Below are 17,500 nucleotides of genomic sequence, written 5' to 3' on the forward strand. Positions count from 1 at the left end.
AAAAATGGGGTTAGAAACACCAAAAAATGGGGTTAGAAACACCAAAAATAGGGTTAAACACTCAAAAGATGGGGTTAAAAACACCAAAAATGGGGTTAGAAACACCCAGCACCGCATCGAGTTCCTCGAGGACTTCGGCTCCAGCATCCACAGGTGGGGGGGGACGGCCCAGAAATGGGGTTAAACACACAAAAATGGGGTTAAACACTCAAAAAATGGGGTTAGAAACACCCCCAAAATGGGGTTAAAACCACCAGAAATGGGGTTAAACCCACCAAAAGTGGGGTTAAACACAAAAAAATGGGGTGAAACACCCCCAAAAAAGGGAGCAAAATGCCCCAGAGAGGGGGTAAAAAAAAACCCCAAAACGTGGGGGAAACCCCCGAAAAGGGGCAAAGATGACCAAAGGGGGAGGGACAGTCCAGGAGGGCAGGGGTGCCAGGGGCAGGGGGTGCCAGGGGCAGGGGTACCAGGGGTGCCAGGGGTACCAGGGGTACCAGGGGTCTCAGCTGTGCCCCTCCCTCCCCCAGCCTGCTCCAAGGCCTACGATGAGCACCAGAAAATCCTCAAGGCCCACGCGGCGTGAAGAGACCCCGAGCGGGTGAGACCCCCAGGACCCCCTGTGGGACTCCCGTGGACCCCCCTGTGCCCTCCTATTGCTAATTCCCCCTTCTGTCCCTCCTGTCCCCCTTGGTCCCAATTCCCCCAGGCCCTCCTGTGCCCCCTTTGGTCCCAATTCCCCCTTCTGTGCCCTCTTATATTTAATTCCCCCCTTCTGTCCTCTCTTTTGCCCCTTGTCCCAATTCCCCCAGGTCTCTCCTGTGCCCCCTTTGATCCCAATTCCCCTCTCCTGTTCCCCCTTGGTCCCAATTCTCCCCCGGGCTCTCCTGTTCCCCCTTTGATCCCAATTTCCTCAGGCTCCTCCTGTCCCCCCTTGGTCCCAATTCCCCCAGGTCCCCTCCTGTGCCCCTCTTGATCCTAATTCCCTCCCCTGGGTCCCTCCTGTCTTTCCCCCTTTTCCCTCCTTTTTATCCCAATTTCCCCCTCTTTTCCCAATTTTCCCTCCTTTTATCCTAAATTTTCCCTTTCCCCCATAATCCCAATTTTCCCCTTTCCCCCTTTTATCCCAATTTTCCCCTTTTCCCCCATTTCCCCCTTTTCCCTCTTTTGTCCCAATTTCCCCCTTTTTATCCCAATTTTCCCCTTCCCCCTTTTATCCCAATTTTCCCCTTTCCCCTTTTTATCCCAATTTTCCCCCTTTATCCCAATTTCCCTCAATTTTCCCTTTTCCCCTTTTATCCCAATAATTCCCCAATTTCCCTCCTTTATCCCAATAATTCCCCCAATTTCTCCCTTTTCCACCTTTTATCCCAATAATTCCCCCAATTTCCCCTTTTCCCCCTTTTATCCCAATCTCCCCCAATTTCCTCCCAATTTCCCCTTTTATCCCAATTTTCCCTTTTCCCCTTTTTATCCCAATTCCCTCTATCCCAATATTCCCCCAATTTCCTCTTTTCCCTTTTATCCCAATTTCCCCCAATTTCCCCCTTTATCCCAATAATTCCCCTAATTTTCCCTCTCTTTATCCCAATAATTCCCCATTTTCCTTCCTTTTATCCCAATAATTCCCATTTCCCTTTTATCCCAATAATCCCCCAATTTTCCCCTTTTATCCCAATTCCCAGATTCCCGATGACAAGCTGCTCGTCCCCAATTTCCCCTTTTATCCCAATAATTTCTATCCCAATTTCCCCTTTTCATATCCCCAATTTTCCCCTTTTCCCCTTTCCCTTTTATCCCAATAATTCCCCAATTTCCCCCTTTTATCCCAATAATTCCCCTAATTTCCTTTCTCCCTTATCCCAATTCTCCCCCAATTTCCCCTTTTATCCCAATTATCCCAATTTCCCTCTTTATCCCACTTTCCCCCTTCCCACCTTTTATCCCAATTTTCCCTTTTCCCCCAATTTCCCCTTTTATCCCAATAATTTCCCCTTTTTCCCCTACTAATTCCCCCATTCCCCCAATTTCCCCCTTTTATCCCAATAATTCCCCAATTTCCCCCTTTTCCCTCTGCCCAGGTCGGAGGACCCGAGGACAAGCGGCTCTGTCCCCCCAATTTCCCCCTTTTATCCCAATTTCCCCATTTTATCCCAATTTCCCTCTTTTATCCCAATAATTCTCCCAGTTTCCCCCTTTTCCCAATTCCCCTTTATCCCAATTTCCCCTTTTATCCCAATAATCCCCCAATTTTCCCCCTTTCCCTTCCTCCCAGGTCGGAGGACCCCGAGGACAAGCGGCTCTGTCCCCCAATTTCCCCCTTTATCCTATCCCCTTTTATCCCAATAATTCCCCCAATTTCCCCCTTTTATCCCAATTTTCCCCCTTTTATCCCAATAATCCCCCCATTTTCCCCCCTCCCAGGTCGGAGGACCCCGAGGACAAGCGGCTCCGTCCCCCCAATTTCCCCCTTTTATCCCAATTTCCCCCTTTTATCCCAATTTCCCCCTTTTATCCCAATAATTTCCCCCCAATTTCCCCCTTTTATCCCAATAATTCCCCCTTTTATCCCAATTTCCCCCAATTTTCCCCCCTCCCAGGTCGGAGGACCCCGAGGACAAGCGGCTCTGTCCCCCCAATTTCCCCCTTTTATCCCAATAATTCCCCAATTTTCCCACTATTCTCCTTTTCCCCCCTGCCAGGTCGGAGGACCCCGAGGACAAGCGGCTCCATCCCCCCAATTTCCTTTTATCCCAATAATCTCCCCAATTTTCCCTCATTTATCCCCTGCCAGGTCGGAGGACCCCGAGGACAAGCGGCTCCGTCCCGAGGACCCCTCGGGGCTGTTGGGCCCCCTCGGCTTCTCGGGGGGAGGGGGGGACCCCAACCCCAACTACAACTACTGGTACCAGGTCAGTGTTTGGGGGTCCGGGAGTCCTGGGAGCCCCGCGGACCCCTCCCCCTCCCCCCTCCCCAAAATTCCAGCAGGGATACGGCACCTACGGATACCAAAACCCCTGGAGCTACGGCCACTACTACGGGCAGAGCTGAGGGGTCCCATCCTGACCCCCAGAGCCCCCCAGAGCCCTCCTGACCCCCCCAGACCCCCCGAGCCCCCTGACCCCCAGAGCCCCCAGCCCGGCACGGGGCTGGAAATAAAGGAGAGGCTCCTGGGGAGTCAGGGGTCTTTATTGGGGGCTGGGGGTCTCAGGGGGGGTCGTGTTGCTTTTTGGGGGTGGGGGTGGGGGGCACGGTCCATGTGCATCTTTGGGGTCACCCCCCTGGTTTGGGGGTCTCAGAAGCCCCCCTGGAGCAGATCCCGGTGGATTTTGGGGTCCCCCAGCCTAGGGGGGGTCTCAGGAGCCCCCCTGGAGCAGATCCCGGTGGATTTTGGGGTCCCCCAGCAGATCCCGGTGGATTTGGGGGTCCCCCAGCCCGGAGGGGGGGTCTCAGGAGCCCCCCTTGAGCAGATCCCGGTGGATTTGGGGGTCTCAGAAGCCCCCCTGGAGCAGATCCCGGTGGATTTGGGGTCTCAGAAGCCCCCCTGGAGCAGATCCCGGTGGATTTGAGGGTTCCCCTGGCTGGGGGGGTCTCAGAAGCCCCCCATGAACAGATCCCAGTGGATTTGGGGGTCCCCCAGCCTGGGGGGGGTCTCAGAAGCCCCCCATGAACAGATCCCGGTGGATTTGGGGGTCCCCCAGCCTGGGGGGGGGTCTCAGGAGCCCCCCATGAGCAGATCCCGGTGAATTTTGGGGTCTCAGGAGCCCCCCATGAGGAGATCCCGGTGGATTTGGGGGTCTCAGGAGCCCCCCATGAGCAGATCCCGGTGAATTTTGGGGTCTCAGAAGCCCCCCATGAGCAGATCCCGATGGATTTGGGGGTCTCAGGAGCCCCCCTGGAGCAGATCCCGATGGATTTTGGGGTCCCCCAGCCTGGAGAGGGTCTCAGAAGCCCCCCATGAGCAGATCCCGGTGGATTTTGGGGTCTCAGGAGCCCCCCATGAGCAGATCCCAGTGGATTTTGGGGTCTCAGGAGCCCCCCATGAACAGATCCCGGTGGATTTTGGGGTCTCAGGAGCCCCCCATGAACAGATCCCGGTGGATTTTGGGGTCTCAGAAGCCCCCCATGAGCAGATCCCAATGGATTTGGGGTCCCCCAGCAGGTCCTGGTGGATTTGGGGGTCTCAGGAGCCCCCCCCATGAGCAGATCCCGGTGGATTTGGGGTCTCAGAAGCCCCCCCCATGAACAGATCCCGGTGGATTTGAGGGTTCCCCTGGCTGGGGGGGTCTCAGAAGCCCCCCATGAGCAGATCCCGGTGGATTTGGGGTCTCAGGAGCCCCCCATGAGCAGATCCCAGTGGATTTGGGGGTCTCAGGAGCCCCTCATGAGCAGATCTTGATGGATTTGGGGGTCCCCCAGCAGATCCCGGTGGATTTGGGGTCTCAGAACCCCCCCTGGAGCAGATCCCAGTGGATTTTGGGGTCTCAGAAGCCCCCCATGAGCAGATCCCGGTGGATTTGGGGTCTCAGGAGCCCCCCATGAGCAGATCCCAGTGGATTTGGGGGTCCCCCAGCCGGAGGGGGGGTCTCAGAAGCCCCCCTGGAGCAGATCCCGGTGGATTTGGGGTCTCAGAAGCCCCCCATGAGCAGATCCCGGTGGATTTGGGGGTCCCCCAGCCCGGAGGGGGGGTCTCAGAAGCCCCCCTGGAGCAGCCAGGCCCTCAGCTCAGCCCCCCAGTGCCCCTTGAGCCGGAGGGTCCCGCTGACCTCGTTCACCTGGACCTGCAGCTCCGGGACCCCCAGGAACGCCCTCAGGTCCCGCTCCAGAGCCTGGGGGGGACAGGGGGGGTCAGAAACACCCAAAACACCCCCTGGGACCCCCCAAAAACCCCCCTGGGACCCCCCAAAAACCCCCCTGGGACCCCCAGGAACGCCCTCAGGTCCCGCTCCAGAGCCTGGGGGGGACAGGGGGGGTCAGGGACACCCCTGGGACCCCCAAAAGCCACCCTGGGACCCCCCAAAAACCACCCTGGGACCCCCCATAATCACTCCAGGACCCCCAGAACCCCCCCATCTTGGGGACCCCCATAACCCAATCCCCCCCCAGCTCACCCAGAGGTCCCGCTCAGAGCCCCGGTACAGGGTGGTCTCTCTCCTGTTCCCCCTCCTCACCCCCAGACCCCCAGCTCACCCAGAGGTCCCCTAGAGCTCCCCAGACCCCCTGAGCCCCCCAGACCCCCAGCTCACCCAGAGTCCCCGCTGAGGCCCCTCAGGGTGGTCTCTCTCCTGTTCCCCCTCCTCACCCCCTGACCCCCCAGACCCCCAGACCCCTGACCCCCAGACTCACCCAGAACCCCCAGGACCCCCAGCTCACCCAGAGGTCCCACGGCCCCCAGCTCACCCAGACCCCCAGACCCCCAGCTCACCCAGAGGTCCCCACTGACCCCCAGACCCCCAGCTCACCAGACCCCCAGACCCCAGCTCACCCAGAGGTCCCGCTGAGCCCCCTCAGGGTGGTCTCTCTCCTGTTCCCCCTCCTCACCCCCTGACCCCCTAGACCCCCAGCTCACCCAGAGGTCCCCGCTGAGCCCCCTCAGGGTGGTCTCTCTCCTGTTCCCCCTCCTCACCCTGACCCTCCCTGACCCCCAGACCCCCAGACCCCCAGCTCACCCAGAGCCCCCTGAGCCCCCAGACCCCCAGCTCACCCAGAGGTCCCCGCTGAGCCCCCTCAGGGTGGTCTCTCTCCTGTTCCCCCTCCTCACCCCCTGACCCTCCCCAGACCCCCTGACCCCCCAGACCCCCAGCTCACCCAGAGGTCCCCGCTGAGCCCCCTCAGGGTGGTCTCTCTCCTGTTCCCCTCCTCACCCCCTGACCCCCAGACCCCCAGCTCACCCAGACCCCCAGAGCCCCCAGACCCCCAGCTCACCCAGGGTCCCCGCTGACCCCCAGACTCCCAGCTCACCCAGACCCCCAGAGCCCCCAGCTCACCCAGGGTCCCCTGGCCCCAGACCCCCCAGCTCACCCAGACCCCCAGACCCCCAGCTCACCCAGAGGTCCCCGCTGAGCCCCCTCAGGGTGGTCTCTCTCCTGTTCCCCCTCCTCACCCCCTGACCCCCTGACCCCCAGCTCACCCAGAGGTCCCCGCTGAGCCCCCAGACCCCCAGCTCACCCAGACCCCCAGAGCCCCCAGCTCACCCAGAGGTCCCCGCTGAGCCCCTCAGGGTGGCTCTCTCCTGTTCCCCCTCCTCACCCTGACCTCCTGACCCCAGACCCCCAGAGCCCCAGCTCACCCAGACCCCCAGACCCCCAGCTCACCCAGACCCCCTGACCCCCCAGACCCCCAGCTCACCCAGAGGTCCCCGCTGAGCCCCCTCAGGGTGGTCTCTCTCCTGTTCCCCCTCCTCACCCCCTGACCCCCTGGCCCCCTGACCCCCAGCTCACCCAGACCCCCTGGCCCCCAGACCCCCAGCTCACCCAGAGCCCCCTGACCCCCAGACCCCCAGCTCACCCAGAGGTCCCCGCTGAGCCCCCTCAGGGTGGTCTCTCTCCTGTTCCCCCTCCTCACCCCCTGACCCCCCCAGACCCCCAGACCCCCAGCTCACCCAGAGGTCCCCGCTGAGCCCCCTCAGGGTGGTCTCTCTCCTGTTCCCCCTCCTCACCCCCAGGTACACCGGCAGGTTGTGGTACCGGGAGCGGCGCACGAAGTACGGGACCCCCGGGGGGGGGCCTGGGGGCAAATGGGATGAGACCCCCAGGGGCTGGACACACTCCAAGGGGGTAAAAACACCCAAAGGGGGGCTGGACACCCCTGGGGGGGAAAAAACCCACCCAAAGGGGGGGTAAAACCCACCCAAAGAGGGGCTGGACACCCCCAGGGGGAGAAAACCACCCAAAGGGGGGTAAAACCCACCCCAAAGAGGGGCTGGACACCCCCAGGGGGGTAAAACCCACCTAAAAGAGGGGCTGGACACCCCTATGGAGGTAAAACCCACCCAAAAAAGGGGCTGGACACTCCTAGGGGGAAAAAGCCCACCCAAAAGAGGAATTGACACCCCCAAGGGGGGGAAAAACCCACCCAAAGGGGGGGTAAAACCCACCTAAAGAGGGGCTGGACACCCCCTGGGGGATAGAACCCACCCAAAGGGGGGATTGACACCCCTGGGGGGGAAAAACCCACCCAAAGGGGGGAAAAACCCACCTAAAGAGGGGCTGGACACTCCTGGGGAAAAACCCACCCAAAGGGGTAAAACCCACCCAAAGACGGGCTGGACACCCCAGGAGGAAAAACCCACCCAAAGGGATTGACACCCTAGGGGGTAAAACCCACCTAAAAGGGGGCTGGACACCCCCAAGGGGATAAAACCCACCCCAAAGTGGGGATGGACACCCCCAGGGGGAAAACCCACCCAAGAGGGCTGGACACCCCAGGAAAAACCCACCCCAAAAGAGGGGCTGGACCCCCCCCAGGAAGGAATTAGAGCCCCCCCCCCCAGCTAATTAAACCCCCTCCTCAGACTCAATTACCTGTTTGGAATAAATGATTTCCTCCTCCCCCAACCACAGGAAATAATTTTGGTCCCCCTCTAAAACTGCCCCATCCCCCAGGGTAAATCCCCCAAAATGCCCTCCAGGGAATTGCCCCCAGGGTAAATGCCCCCAAAATCAGCCAGGAATTGCCCCCCTGGGGTAAATCCCCAAAATGCTCCAGGAATCGCCCCCCAGGGTAAATCCCCCCAAAATCGCCCCAGGAACTGCCCCTGAGGGTAAATCCCCCAAAATCGCCCCAAAATTGCCTCCCAGAGTTAGATCCCCTAAAATCGCCCCAGGATTCTGCCCCCAGAGGTAAATCCCCCAGAATCGCCCCAGGAGTGCCTCAGGGTCAAATCCCCCAGGAGTGCCCCCAAAATTGCCCCCCAGGGTGAAATCCCCCAAGAATTGCCCCCCAGGGTAAATCCCCCAAAATCACCCCAGGAATTGCCCCCCAGGGTAAATCCCCAAAATCACCCCAGGAATTGCCCCCAGGGCCAATCCCCAAAATCACCCAGGAATTGCCCTCCCATGGTAAATGCCCCCAAAATCACCCCAGGAATTGCCCCCAGGGTAAGCCCCCAAAATCACCACAGGAATTGCCCCCAGGGTAAATCCCCCAAAATCACGCCAGGGATAGTCGCCCCCAGGGTAAATCCCCCAAAATCATCCCCAGGAATTGCCCCAGTGAAATCCCCAAAATCCTCCCAGGATTGCCCCCAGGGTAGTGCCCCAAATCGCCCCAGGGTAAATCCCCGAATCACCCCAGGGTGCCCCCAGGGTAAATGCCCCCAAATCGCCCCCAGAGTCCCTGACCTGTGGGGGGCTCCAGCCCATGGGGTGGGGTGGGAGGGTGTGGGGGGGTCTGGGATGCGGGTGGGGCAGGAGCCGCTCCACGGACGCGAACTCGGCCCTCGACTCCTCGGGGCCCGGGGCTCTGCGGGGCAGAAAGGGGGCAGGGGGCTCAGCAAGGACCCCCCGGTCCCCCTGCCCATCCCAGGACCCCCTGATGCCCCCTGCCCATCCCAGGACCCCCTGAACCCCCTGCCCATCCCAGGACCCCTGCCCATCCCAGGACCCCCTGAACCCCCTGCCCATCCCAGGATCCCCTGCCCATCCCAGGACCCCTGATGCCCCTGCCCATCCCAGTACCCCCTGCCCATCCCAATCCCTCTGCCCATCCCAGGACCCCCTGAATCCCCCTGCCCATCCCAGGACCCCCGATCCCCCTGCCCATCCCAGGACCCCCAGTCCCCCTGCCCATCCCAGAACCCCTGCCCATCCCAGTCCCCCTGCCCATCCCAGTCCCCCTGCCCATCCCAGTCCCCCTGCCCAGCCCAGGACCCCCTGCCCATCCCAGGACCCCCTGATACCCCCTGCCCATCCCAGTCCCCCTGCCCATCCCAGGACCCCCTGAACCCCCTGCCCATCCAGGACCCCCAAACCCCCTGCCCATCCCAGGACCCCCTGCCCATCCCAGGACCCCTGCACACCCCCTGCCCATCCCAGGACCCCCAATGCCCCCTGCCCATCCCAGGACCCCCTGAACCCCCTGCCCATCCCAGTCCCCCTGCCCATCCCAGGACCCCCCTGAACCCCCTGCCCATCCCAGTCCCCCTGCCCATCCCAGGACCCCCTGAATCCCCCTGCCCATCCCAGGACCCCCCAATGCCCCCTGCCCATCCCAGGACCCCCTGCCCATCCCAGGACCCCTGAACCCCCTGCCCATCCCAGGACCCCCAATCCCCCTGCCCATCCCAGGACCCCCTGCCCATCCCAGGACCCCTGATGCCCCCTGCCCATCCCAGTACCCCCTGCCCATCCCAGGACCCCCTAGTCCCCCTGCCCATCCCAGTCCCCCTGCCCATCCCAGGACCCCCTGATGCCCCCTGCCCATCCCAGGATCCCCCTGCCCATCCCAGGACCCCCTGGATCCCCCTGCCCATCCCAGGACCCCTGCCCATCCCAGGACCCCCCCGATCCCCCTGCCCATCCCAGGACCCCTCCAATGCCCCCTGCCCATCCCAGGACCCCCTGCCCATCCCAGGACCCCCTGCCCATCCCAGGACCCCCGATCCCCCTGCCCATCCCAGGACCCCTGCACATCCCAGGCCCCTCCCAGTCCCCCTGCCCATCCCAGGATCCCCCTGCCCATCCCAGGACCCCCTGCCCATCCCAGGACCCCCAGTCCCCCTGCCCATCCCAGGACCCCTGCCCATCCCAGTCCCCCTGCCCATCCCAGGACCCCCTGCCCATCCCAGGACCCCCTGCCCATCCCAGGACCCCCCAGTCCCCCTGCCCATCCCAGGATCCCCTGCCCATCCCAGGACCCCCTGCCCATCCTAGGCCTCCCAGTCCCCATGCCCATCCCAGGACCCCCTGCCCATCCCAGGACCCCCCATCCCGTCCTGCCCATCCCAGGACCTCCCTGCCCTCAGCCCCCAGGACCCCCTGCCCATCCCAGGACCTCTCCCAGTCCCCCTGCCCATACCTGCAGCCCCCTGCCCATCCCAGGACCCTCAGCCCCCTGCCCATCCCAGGACCCCCTGCCCATTCCACAGCGCCCTGCAGCCCCCTCAGGTACCTGCAGCCCCCTCAGGCCCCCTCAGGTGCCCCCTCAGCCCCCTCAGGTACCTGCAGCCCTCAGGCACCCTGCCCAGCGCCCTCAGCCTCAGCCCTGCAGCCCCTCAGCCCCCTCAGGTACCTGCAGCCCCCAGGTCCCCTGCCCAGCGCCCTCAGCCCCCGGCCCAGCGCCCCTCAGCCCCTCAGGTACCTGCAGCCCCTCAGGTACCCCCTCAGCCCCCCTCAGGGTACCTGCAGCCCCCAGGGCCCCCTGCACCAGCGCCCTCAGCCCCCGTAGGCCCCAGCTCCCTCAGCCCCCTCATGTACCTCGCAGCCCCCTCAGCCCCCTCAGGTACCTGCAGCGCCCTCGGCCCCCTCAGCCTCTCAGCGCCCTCAGCCCCCTCAGGACCCAGCGCCTGGCCATCGCCTCAGCCCCTGCCGCCATCTTGGCCCTGCCTCCTCCTCCTCCTCCTCCTCCTCCTCCCGCCGTGCTGACGTCACCGCGCGCGCACGCACCGGCGTGGTGACGTCACCGCGGCCCTTCCGTCGTGCGCGGAGCTGTGAGGGGAGCACGAGGGCGGGGGAGAAAGGGGCAAAATGGGGAAAAATGAGGGGAAATTGAGGAAAATGAGGGAAATTGGGGAAAATGAGGGGAAATTGAGGGCTGGGGGCGCTGAGGGTGTTGGGGGTCTGAGCGGCGTTTTGGGGGATCGGGGAGGTTGGAGCTCTGAGGAGCGGGTGACGGTGAGGGGAATTTGAGGGGAAATGAGGGGAATTGAGGGGTTGGGAGGAAATGAGGGAAAATGGGGATCGGAGTGTGTTTGAGGGGATCGGGGGAGTTGGAGCTGTGAGGGAGCGGGTGACGGTGACGGGGAAAATGAGGGGAATTGAGGGGAAATTGAGGGTTGGGAGGGGAAATGAGGGGAATTGAAGGGAAATTGGGGATCAGGGAGTGTTTGAGGGGATCGGGGAGTTGGAGCTCTGAGGAGCGGGTGACGGTGAGGGGGAATTTGGGAGTTGAAAATGAGGGGAAATTGAGGGGTTGGGAGGGAAATGAGGGGAAATTGGGGATCGAGGGTGTTTTGGGAGGTCTAAGCTGGCATTTTGGGGGATCGGGGAGTTGGAGCCTGAGAGAGCGGGTGACGGTGAGGGGGAATTTGAGTGGGGAAAATGAGGGGAATTGAGGGGTTGGGGAAATGAGGGGAATTAAAGGGGTTGGGGAAATGAGGGGAATTGAGGGGTTGGGGGAAATGAGGGAATCTGAGGGGAAATTGGGGGAAATGAGGGGATTGAGGGTGGGAGGGGGCTTTGAGGGTCAGGAGGGAATTGAGGGGTCGGGGGCTGTTGGGGATCTGTGGCATTTGGGGAGATCTGTAGGGCATTTGGGGGTCTGTGGGTATTTGGGGGTCTGTGGGTATTTGAGGACACGGGGGGAATTGGGGTCATTTCGGGGTCTGGAGGAATTGAGGGAAATTAGGGTGTTCAGGGGGATTTAGGGGCCAGGGGTCCCTGGGAGAGGGTTTGGGGGCTCGGAGGAGTTTGAGTTTTGGGGCTGTCCTGGGAGGCTTTGAGGGGAATTTTTTGGGTCTGGGGTCGTGGGGAGGCTGGGGCTCTGGGGCACAGTACATTAGGGGCTGCAAAATCCCCCCGAGTTCCCTTCCCAGCCTCTTTGTCCCCAGGGCTCCTTTCCAGGGGACAAAGTCCCTGTGGGTGGAAGGGGAGGGAAAACACCTCAAAAACACCTCAGAAACGCCCTCAGGCTCCAAACACCCCCAGGCCCTCAACAGCCCCCAAAAACCCTCAGCCCCCCAAAACACCCTCAGCCCCCAGAAAACACAGCTCTTCCAAAAACACCCTAGCCCCCCAAAACACCCCCAGCCTCCCCTAAAAACACCTCAGCCCTCCAAAACACCCTCAGCTCCCCAAAAACACTCTCAGCCCTCCAAAAACACCCCAGTCCCCCAAAAACACCTCAGCCCCCCAAAACACCCTCAACCCCCAAAAATACTCTCAGCCCCCCAAAAACACCCCAGGCCCCCAAAACACCTCAGCCCCCTAAAAACACTCTCAGCCCCCAAAAACACCCCCAGTCCCCCAAAAACACCTCAGCCCCCAAAAACACCCTCAGCCCCCCAAAAACACCCTCAGTTCCCCCAAAACACCCTCAACCCCCCAAAAACACCCTCAGCCCCCAAAAACACCCTCAACCCCCAAAACACCCTCAGCCCCCAAAAACGCCCTCAGACCCCTAAAAACCCTCAGCCCCCAAAAAACACCCTAGTCCCCCAAAAACACCTCAGTCCCCCAAAACACCCTCAGCCCCCAAAAACACCCTCAGACTCCTAAAAGACCCTCAACCCCCAAAACATCCTCAGCCCCCCAAAAACACCCTCAAGCCCCCTGACCCCCAAATTTCCCCCAGCCCCCACCATGCAGCTCTTCGTGCGTGCCCAGACCCTGCTGACCCTCCAGGTCTCGGGCTCCGAGACCCTCGCCCAGCTCAAGGTGAGACGCCCCCCAAATTCGGGGGATCCCCCCCTGAGCCCTCACCATTTTTGGGGTGCTGCGCCCCCCATTTTTGGGGTGCTGATCCCCCATTTTGGGGAGCAGCCCCCCCCTGTTTTTGGGGTGCTGATCCCCCCATTTTCAGGGTGTTGCCCCCCCTGTTTTTCGGGTGCTGATCCCCCATTTTTGGGGGTGCTGCCCCCCCTGGTTTTGGGGTTGTTACCCCTCACTTTTTGGGGTGCTGCCCCCCCATTTTCAGGGTGTTGACCCCCCATTTTGGGGTTGTTATCCCCCCTATTTTTGGGGTGCTGACCCCCCGTTTCCCCCCCAGGAGAAGCTGTCGGGGGTGCCCCCCATTTTGGGGCGCTGACCCCCCATTTTGGGATTATTGCCCCCCTATTCTGGGGTTGTTGCCCCCCATTTTTGGGGTGCTGACCCCCCATTTTTGGGGTTGTTACCCCCCCATTTTGGGGTTGTTACCCCCCCATTTTGAGGTTGCTGCCCCCCCATTTTTAGGGGGTTTGCCCCTCCATTTTGGGGTTGTTGCCCCCCCATTTTTGGGGTGCTGACTCCCATTTTGGGGTGCTGACCTCCATTTTTAGGGTGTTTTCCCCCCATTTTGGGGTTGCTGCCCCCCCATTTTTGGGGTGCTGACCCCCCCATTTTGGGGTGCTGACCCCCCGTCTCCCCCCCAGGAGAAGGTGTCGGAGCTGTCGGGGGTGCCCCCCATTTTGGGGTGCTGACCCCCCCATTTTTGGGGTGCTGACCCCCCGTTTTTGGGGTGCTGACCCCCCCCATTTTTAGGGTGTTTTCCCCCCATTTTTGGGGTGCTGACCCCCCTTTTCCCCCCCCAGGAGAAGGTGGCAGAGCTGTCGGGGGTGCCCCCCCAGGAGCAGCTGCTGCTCTGGGAGGGGACCCCCCTGGACGATGGGACCGTGCTGGGGCAGAGCCCCCTCCCCGAATTGGCCACCCTGGAGCTCTCCACGCGCCTGCTGGGGTACTAACGCCTCCTAATTAACACCCCTAATTAACAAATAGACCCCCCCAATCCTCTTTAATTGTCGTCCCCCCCCAGGGAAGGTCCACGGATCCCTCGCCCGTGCCGGCAAAGTGAGGGGCCAGACCCCCAAGGTGAGCGCTCGGGGGGCTCCCCCCTCTTTTTTAGACCCCCCCCCCGGGTTTTGAGGGGTCTGGGGGACCCTTTGGGACCCCCCCCAAACGTTTATTTTTATTTTGGGGTGGGGGGCTCAGGTGGCCAAGCAGGAGAAGAAGAAGAAGAAGACGGGGCGGGCCAAGCGGCGCATGCAGTACAACCGGCGCTTCGTCAACGTGGTGCCCACCTTCGGCAAGAAAAAGGGCCCCAACGCCAACTCCTGAGCCAAATAAATGAATTTTGGGTTCATTCCCCTCATTTTGGTGGTTTTGGGGTTTTTTGGGGGGGTTTTGGGGTATTTTTGGGTTTGGGGGTGCGGTACAACCGGCGCTTCGTCAACGTGGTGCCCACCTTCGGCAAGAAGAAGGGCCCCAACGCCAACTCCTGAGCCAAATAAATGAATTTTGGGTTCATTCCTCTTGATGTTTGGTGGTTTTTGGGGGTTTTTGGGGGTTTTGGGGTTTTTGGGGTTCAGGGGTGTGGTACAACCGGCGCTTCGTCAACGTCGCGCCCACCTTGGGCAAGAAGAAGGGCCCCAACGCCAACTCCTGAGCCAAATAAAGTGAATTTTGGGTTCATTCCCCTCATTTTGGTGGTTTTGGGTTTTTTTGGGGGGTTTTTTGGGGGGTTTTGGGGTTTTTTGGGGAGTTGAGGGGGTGCAGTACAACCGGCGCTTCGTCAACGTGGTGCCCACCTTCGGCAAGAAGAAGGGCCCCAACGCCAACTCCTGAGCCAAATAAAGTCAATTTTGGGTTCATTACCCTCATTTTGGTGGTTTTGGGGGTTTTTTGGGGAGGTTTTGGAGGGTTTTGGGGTTTTTTGGGGTTCGGGGGGTGCGGTACAACCGGCGCTTCGTCAACGTCGCGCCCACCTTGGGCAAGAAGAAGGGCCCCAACGCCAACTCCTGAGCCAAATAAAGTGAATTTTGGGTTCATTCCCCTCATTTTGGGGTTTTTGGGGTTTTCTGGGGGATTTGGGGTTTTTTGGGGGGTTTTTGGGGGGGTTTTGGGGTTTTTTGGGGGTTCAGGGGGCTGCGGTACAACCGGCGCTTCGTTAACATGGTGCCCACCTTCGGCAAGAAGAAGGGTCCCAACGCCAACTCCTGAGCCAAATAAATGAATTTTGGGTTCATTCCCCTCATTTTGGTGTTTGGGGTCTTTGATTTGTGGGTTTTGGGGGGTTTTGAGGGGTTTTTTGGGGGTTCAGGGGGGTGCAGTACAACCGGCGCTTCGTCAACGTCGTGCCCACCTTCGGCAGGAAGAAGGGCCCCAACGCCAACTCCTGAGCCAAATAAAGCACAATTTGGGGTTGATTTTCCTTCATTTCCCGCCTTTTGGGGCTTTTTTTTCCGCGCTTTTTGGGGAGGTTTGGAGGGTTTTTGGAGGGGTTTCGTGTTGGTTTAGGGGTTGTTTTGAGGTGTTTGAAGGGGTTTTGCGGCTGGAAGTGGCACTGAGGGGGTCGATGCGCGTGCCTGAGCTGCTGACGGATGGTTAATTAGAGAGAAAGGCTTAATTAGCGATCATTGGGGCGCTGGTAATGAGGGGATTCTCTGGGGGGGGTGACGGAAAGAACCGAGCGGTGCCGAGAGCCGTGATTGGCGGACGAGGCCGAGGGGGCGGAGCCAGCGCTCCGAGCGGCTCCGGAGACACCCGAGTGCTGAGGGGGCGGGGCTAAACCACCAGGGGGCGGGGCTAAGGCTTGGAGGGGATTTAAAGGGGCCGCGTTTCGAGTTCGGGGGGGGTCAAAGGTTGGGTTTGGAGGGGCTGGACCCCCCCCAGGTGGGGTCTCCCCAAATTTCTGAGTGTTCCCCAGACCCTCTTGGCTCCCACTCTGAGCTCCTGCATCCCCCCAGGCTCCTGGTTCCCCCCCAAATCTCTGCATCCCCCCAAATTCTCAGATCCCCCAAATTCTCAGATCCCCCCAAATTCTCAGCTCCCCCCCAAATTCTCAGCTCCCCCCCAAATCTCTCCATCCCCCCCAAATTCTCAGCTCCCCCCAAATCTCTCTATCCCCTCAAATTCTCAGCTCCCCCCAAATTCTCAGCTCCCCCCAAATCTCTCTATCCCTCAAATTCTCAGCTCCCCCAAATTCTCAGCTCCCCAAATCTCTCATCCCTCACATCTCAGCCCCCCAAATTCTCAGCTCCCCCAAATCTCTCCATCCCCCAAATTCTCAGCTCCCCCAGTCTCTGCATCCCCAAATTCTCGGCTCCCCCAAACCTCTACGTCCCCTCGGGTGCCTCCCACTCTCGGGTGCCCCCACCCTCGTGTCCCTGCAAAGAAGGAGCCACGGGGACCACAGAGGCCACTTTTATTGCCGGGGTGGGGGCCGTGACCCCCAGGGGACATCGGGGACACGGGGGGACATGGGGACCTTGGGGACAGGAGGGGCCAGTCCCTCGTGGGGGACACGGGGGACCTTGGGGACAGGGAGGGGCCAGTCCCTCGTGGGGACACGGGGACTTTGGGGACAGGAGGGGCCAGTCCCTCGGTGGGGACACGGGGACTTTGGGGACAGAGAGGGGCTAGTCCCTGCAGTGCAGGTGGGTTTTGATGTCCCCCGTCCTTTGGGGACATCAGCGACGCTGGGGACGTTGGGGACGTTGGGGACATCATTGGGGACAGTGGGGACAGTGGGGACAGTGGGGACATCATTGGGGACAGTGGGGACATCGGGGACGTTGGGGACATTGGGGACAGTGGGGACATTGGGGACAGCGGGGACAGTGGGGACATCGTTGGGGACATCGTTGGGGACATCATTGGGGACATCATTGGGGACAATGGGGACATCAGTGGGGACATTGTTGGGGACAGTGGGGACAGTGGGGACATCGTTGGGGACATCATTGGGGACATCAGTGGGGACAGTGGGGACATCATTGGGGACATTGTTGGGGACAGTGGGGACAGTGGGGACATGGTTGGGGACATCGTTGGGGACATCGTTGGGGACATCAGGCCACGGGGGGGGCTCAGTCCGTTGGGTCCAGGCGATGACAACGTCCCACGTCCTTCGGGGACATCGCCGGGGACATCACCGGGGACATCACTGGGGACGTCACTGGGGACATCACTGGGGACGTCACTGGGGACATCACTGGGGACATCACCGGGGACATCACTGGGGACGTCGGGCCACGACAGCTCTCAGTCCACTGGGGAGGGGACACCGAGGACATCGAGGGGGACATCGCTGGGGACGTCGTTGGGGACGTCGTTGGGGACATCATTGGGGACATCATCAGGGACATCGTTGGGGACGTCAGACCGTGCCGTGTCTCAGTCTCTCAGGCCAGGTTGACGAGCAGGTCCCACATCCCTTGGGGACATCGTTGGGGACGTCATTGGGGACATTGAGGACATCGCTGGGGACATCGCTGGGGACGTCGTTGGGGACATCATCGGGGACATCATTGGGGACATCGGTCACAGGTCGTGTCTGTCCCTCGGGGACATCGAGGACGTCGGGCTGGGGGGGTCTCCGTCCCCTCCGGAGGTGTCCTCGGCTTTGGGGACATCGCGCTGGGACGGCTCTCGACGTCTTCGGGGAGGGGAGGGGCTGGGGACACCGAGGGGGCGTTGGGGACACTGGGGGCCGGGGGGCTCTGGGGGTCGGGACTGGCGTAGACACTGAGTCACGAGTAGGTCTCAGCCCCTCGGTTGTGACATCGGGACATCGGGACATTGGGACATCGACTTGGGACATTGGGGACATTGGGGGACATTGGGGACATTGGGGACATTGGGGACAT

The 17,500-nt window shown here is 61.2% G+C and overlaps 2 protein-coding genes across 6 annotated transcripts; one reads left to right on the top strand and one right to left on the bottom strand.

The window, feature by feature from the left end:
• Positions 1 to 4,690: 4,690 nt before the first annotated feature.
• On the bottom strand, positions 4,691 to 10,533 carry MRPL49 (mitochondrial ribosomal protein L49). The gene is made up of 4 exons (XM_050340688.1): positions 10,505 to 10,533; positions 8,343 to 8,463; positions 6,602 to 6,766; positions 4,691 to 4,829 (listed from the first exon to the last, which is right to left on the bottom strand). The coding sequence occupies exons 1-4, from the start codon at positions 10,531 to 10,533 to the stop codon at positions 4,692 to 4,694; spliced, it is 453 nt and encodes a 150-aa protein (XP_050196645.1). The 3' UTR covers position 4,691.
• A 108-nt stretch (positions 10,534 to 10,641) lies between these two features.
• Positions 10,642 to 14,689, top strand: FAU (FAU ubiquitin like and ribosomal protein S30 fusion). 5 transcript variants are annotated; one of them, XM_050340687.1, is made up of 6 exons: positions 10,642 to 10,648; positions 12,511 to 12,593; positions 13,448 to 13,591; positions 13,668 to 13,724; positions 13,845 to 13,933; positions 14,618 to 14,689. In XM_050340687.1, the coding sequence occupies exons 2-6, from the start codon at positions 12,519 to 12,521 to the stop codon at positions 14,652 to 14,654; spliced, it is 402 nt and encodes a 133-aa protein (XP_050196644.1). In that variant the 5' UTR covers positions 10,642 to 10,648; positions 12,511 to 12,518; the 3' UTR covers positions 14,655 to 14,689. The 5 variants fall into 5 exon arrangements, with proteins under 5 accessions (XP_050196644.1, XP_050196640.1, XP_050196643.1 ...); XM_050340683.1 differs by lacking the exon at positions 14,618 to 14,689 and adding an exon at positions 14,441 to 14,512; XM_050340686.1 differs by lacking the exon at positions 14,618 to 14,689 and adding an exon at positions 14,262 to 14,333.
• The last annotated feature ends 2,811 nt before the right edge of the window (positions 14,690 to 17,500 follow it).

Source organism: Myiozetetes cayanensis, unplaced genomic scaffold (genome assembly GCF_022539395.1).
Source record: "Myiozetetes cayanensis isolate MyiCay16 unplaced genomic scaffold, myiCay2020 scf924, whole genome shotgun sequence".
Classification (NCBI taxonomy): Eukaryota; Metazoa; Chordata; class Aves; order Passeriformes; family Tyrannidae; genus Myiozetetes; species Myiozetetes cayanensis.

Coding starts and splice junctions, on each gene's coding strand:
- MRPL49 (XM_050340688.1), bottom strand. CDS start 10,533: ATGGCGGCAGGGGCTGAGGCGATGGCCAG. Junction 8,464..10,504: donor GGGGCTGAGGCGATGGCCAG/GCGCTGGGTCCT, acceptor TCTGCCCCGCAG/AGCCCCGGGCCCCGAGGAGT. Junction 6,767..8,342: donor TGGGCTGGAGCCCCCCACAG/GTCAGGGACTCT, acceptor ACCCCCTTGGAG/TGTGTCCAGCCCCTGGGGGT.
- FAU (XM_050340687.1), top strand. CDS start 12,519: ATGCAGCTCTTCGTGCGTGCCCAGACCCTGCTGACCCTCCAGGTCTCG. Junction 13,592..13,667: donor TCTCCACGCGCCTGCTGGGG/TACTAACGCCTC, acceptor CGTCCCCCCCCA/GGGAAGGTCCACGGATCCCT. Junction 13,725..13,844: donor TGAGGGGCCAGACCCCCAAG/GTGAGCGCTCGG, acceptor TGGGGGGCTCAG/GTGGCCAAGCAGGAGAAGAA.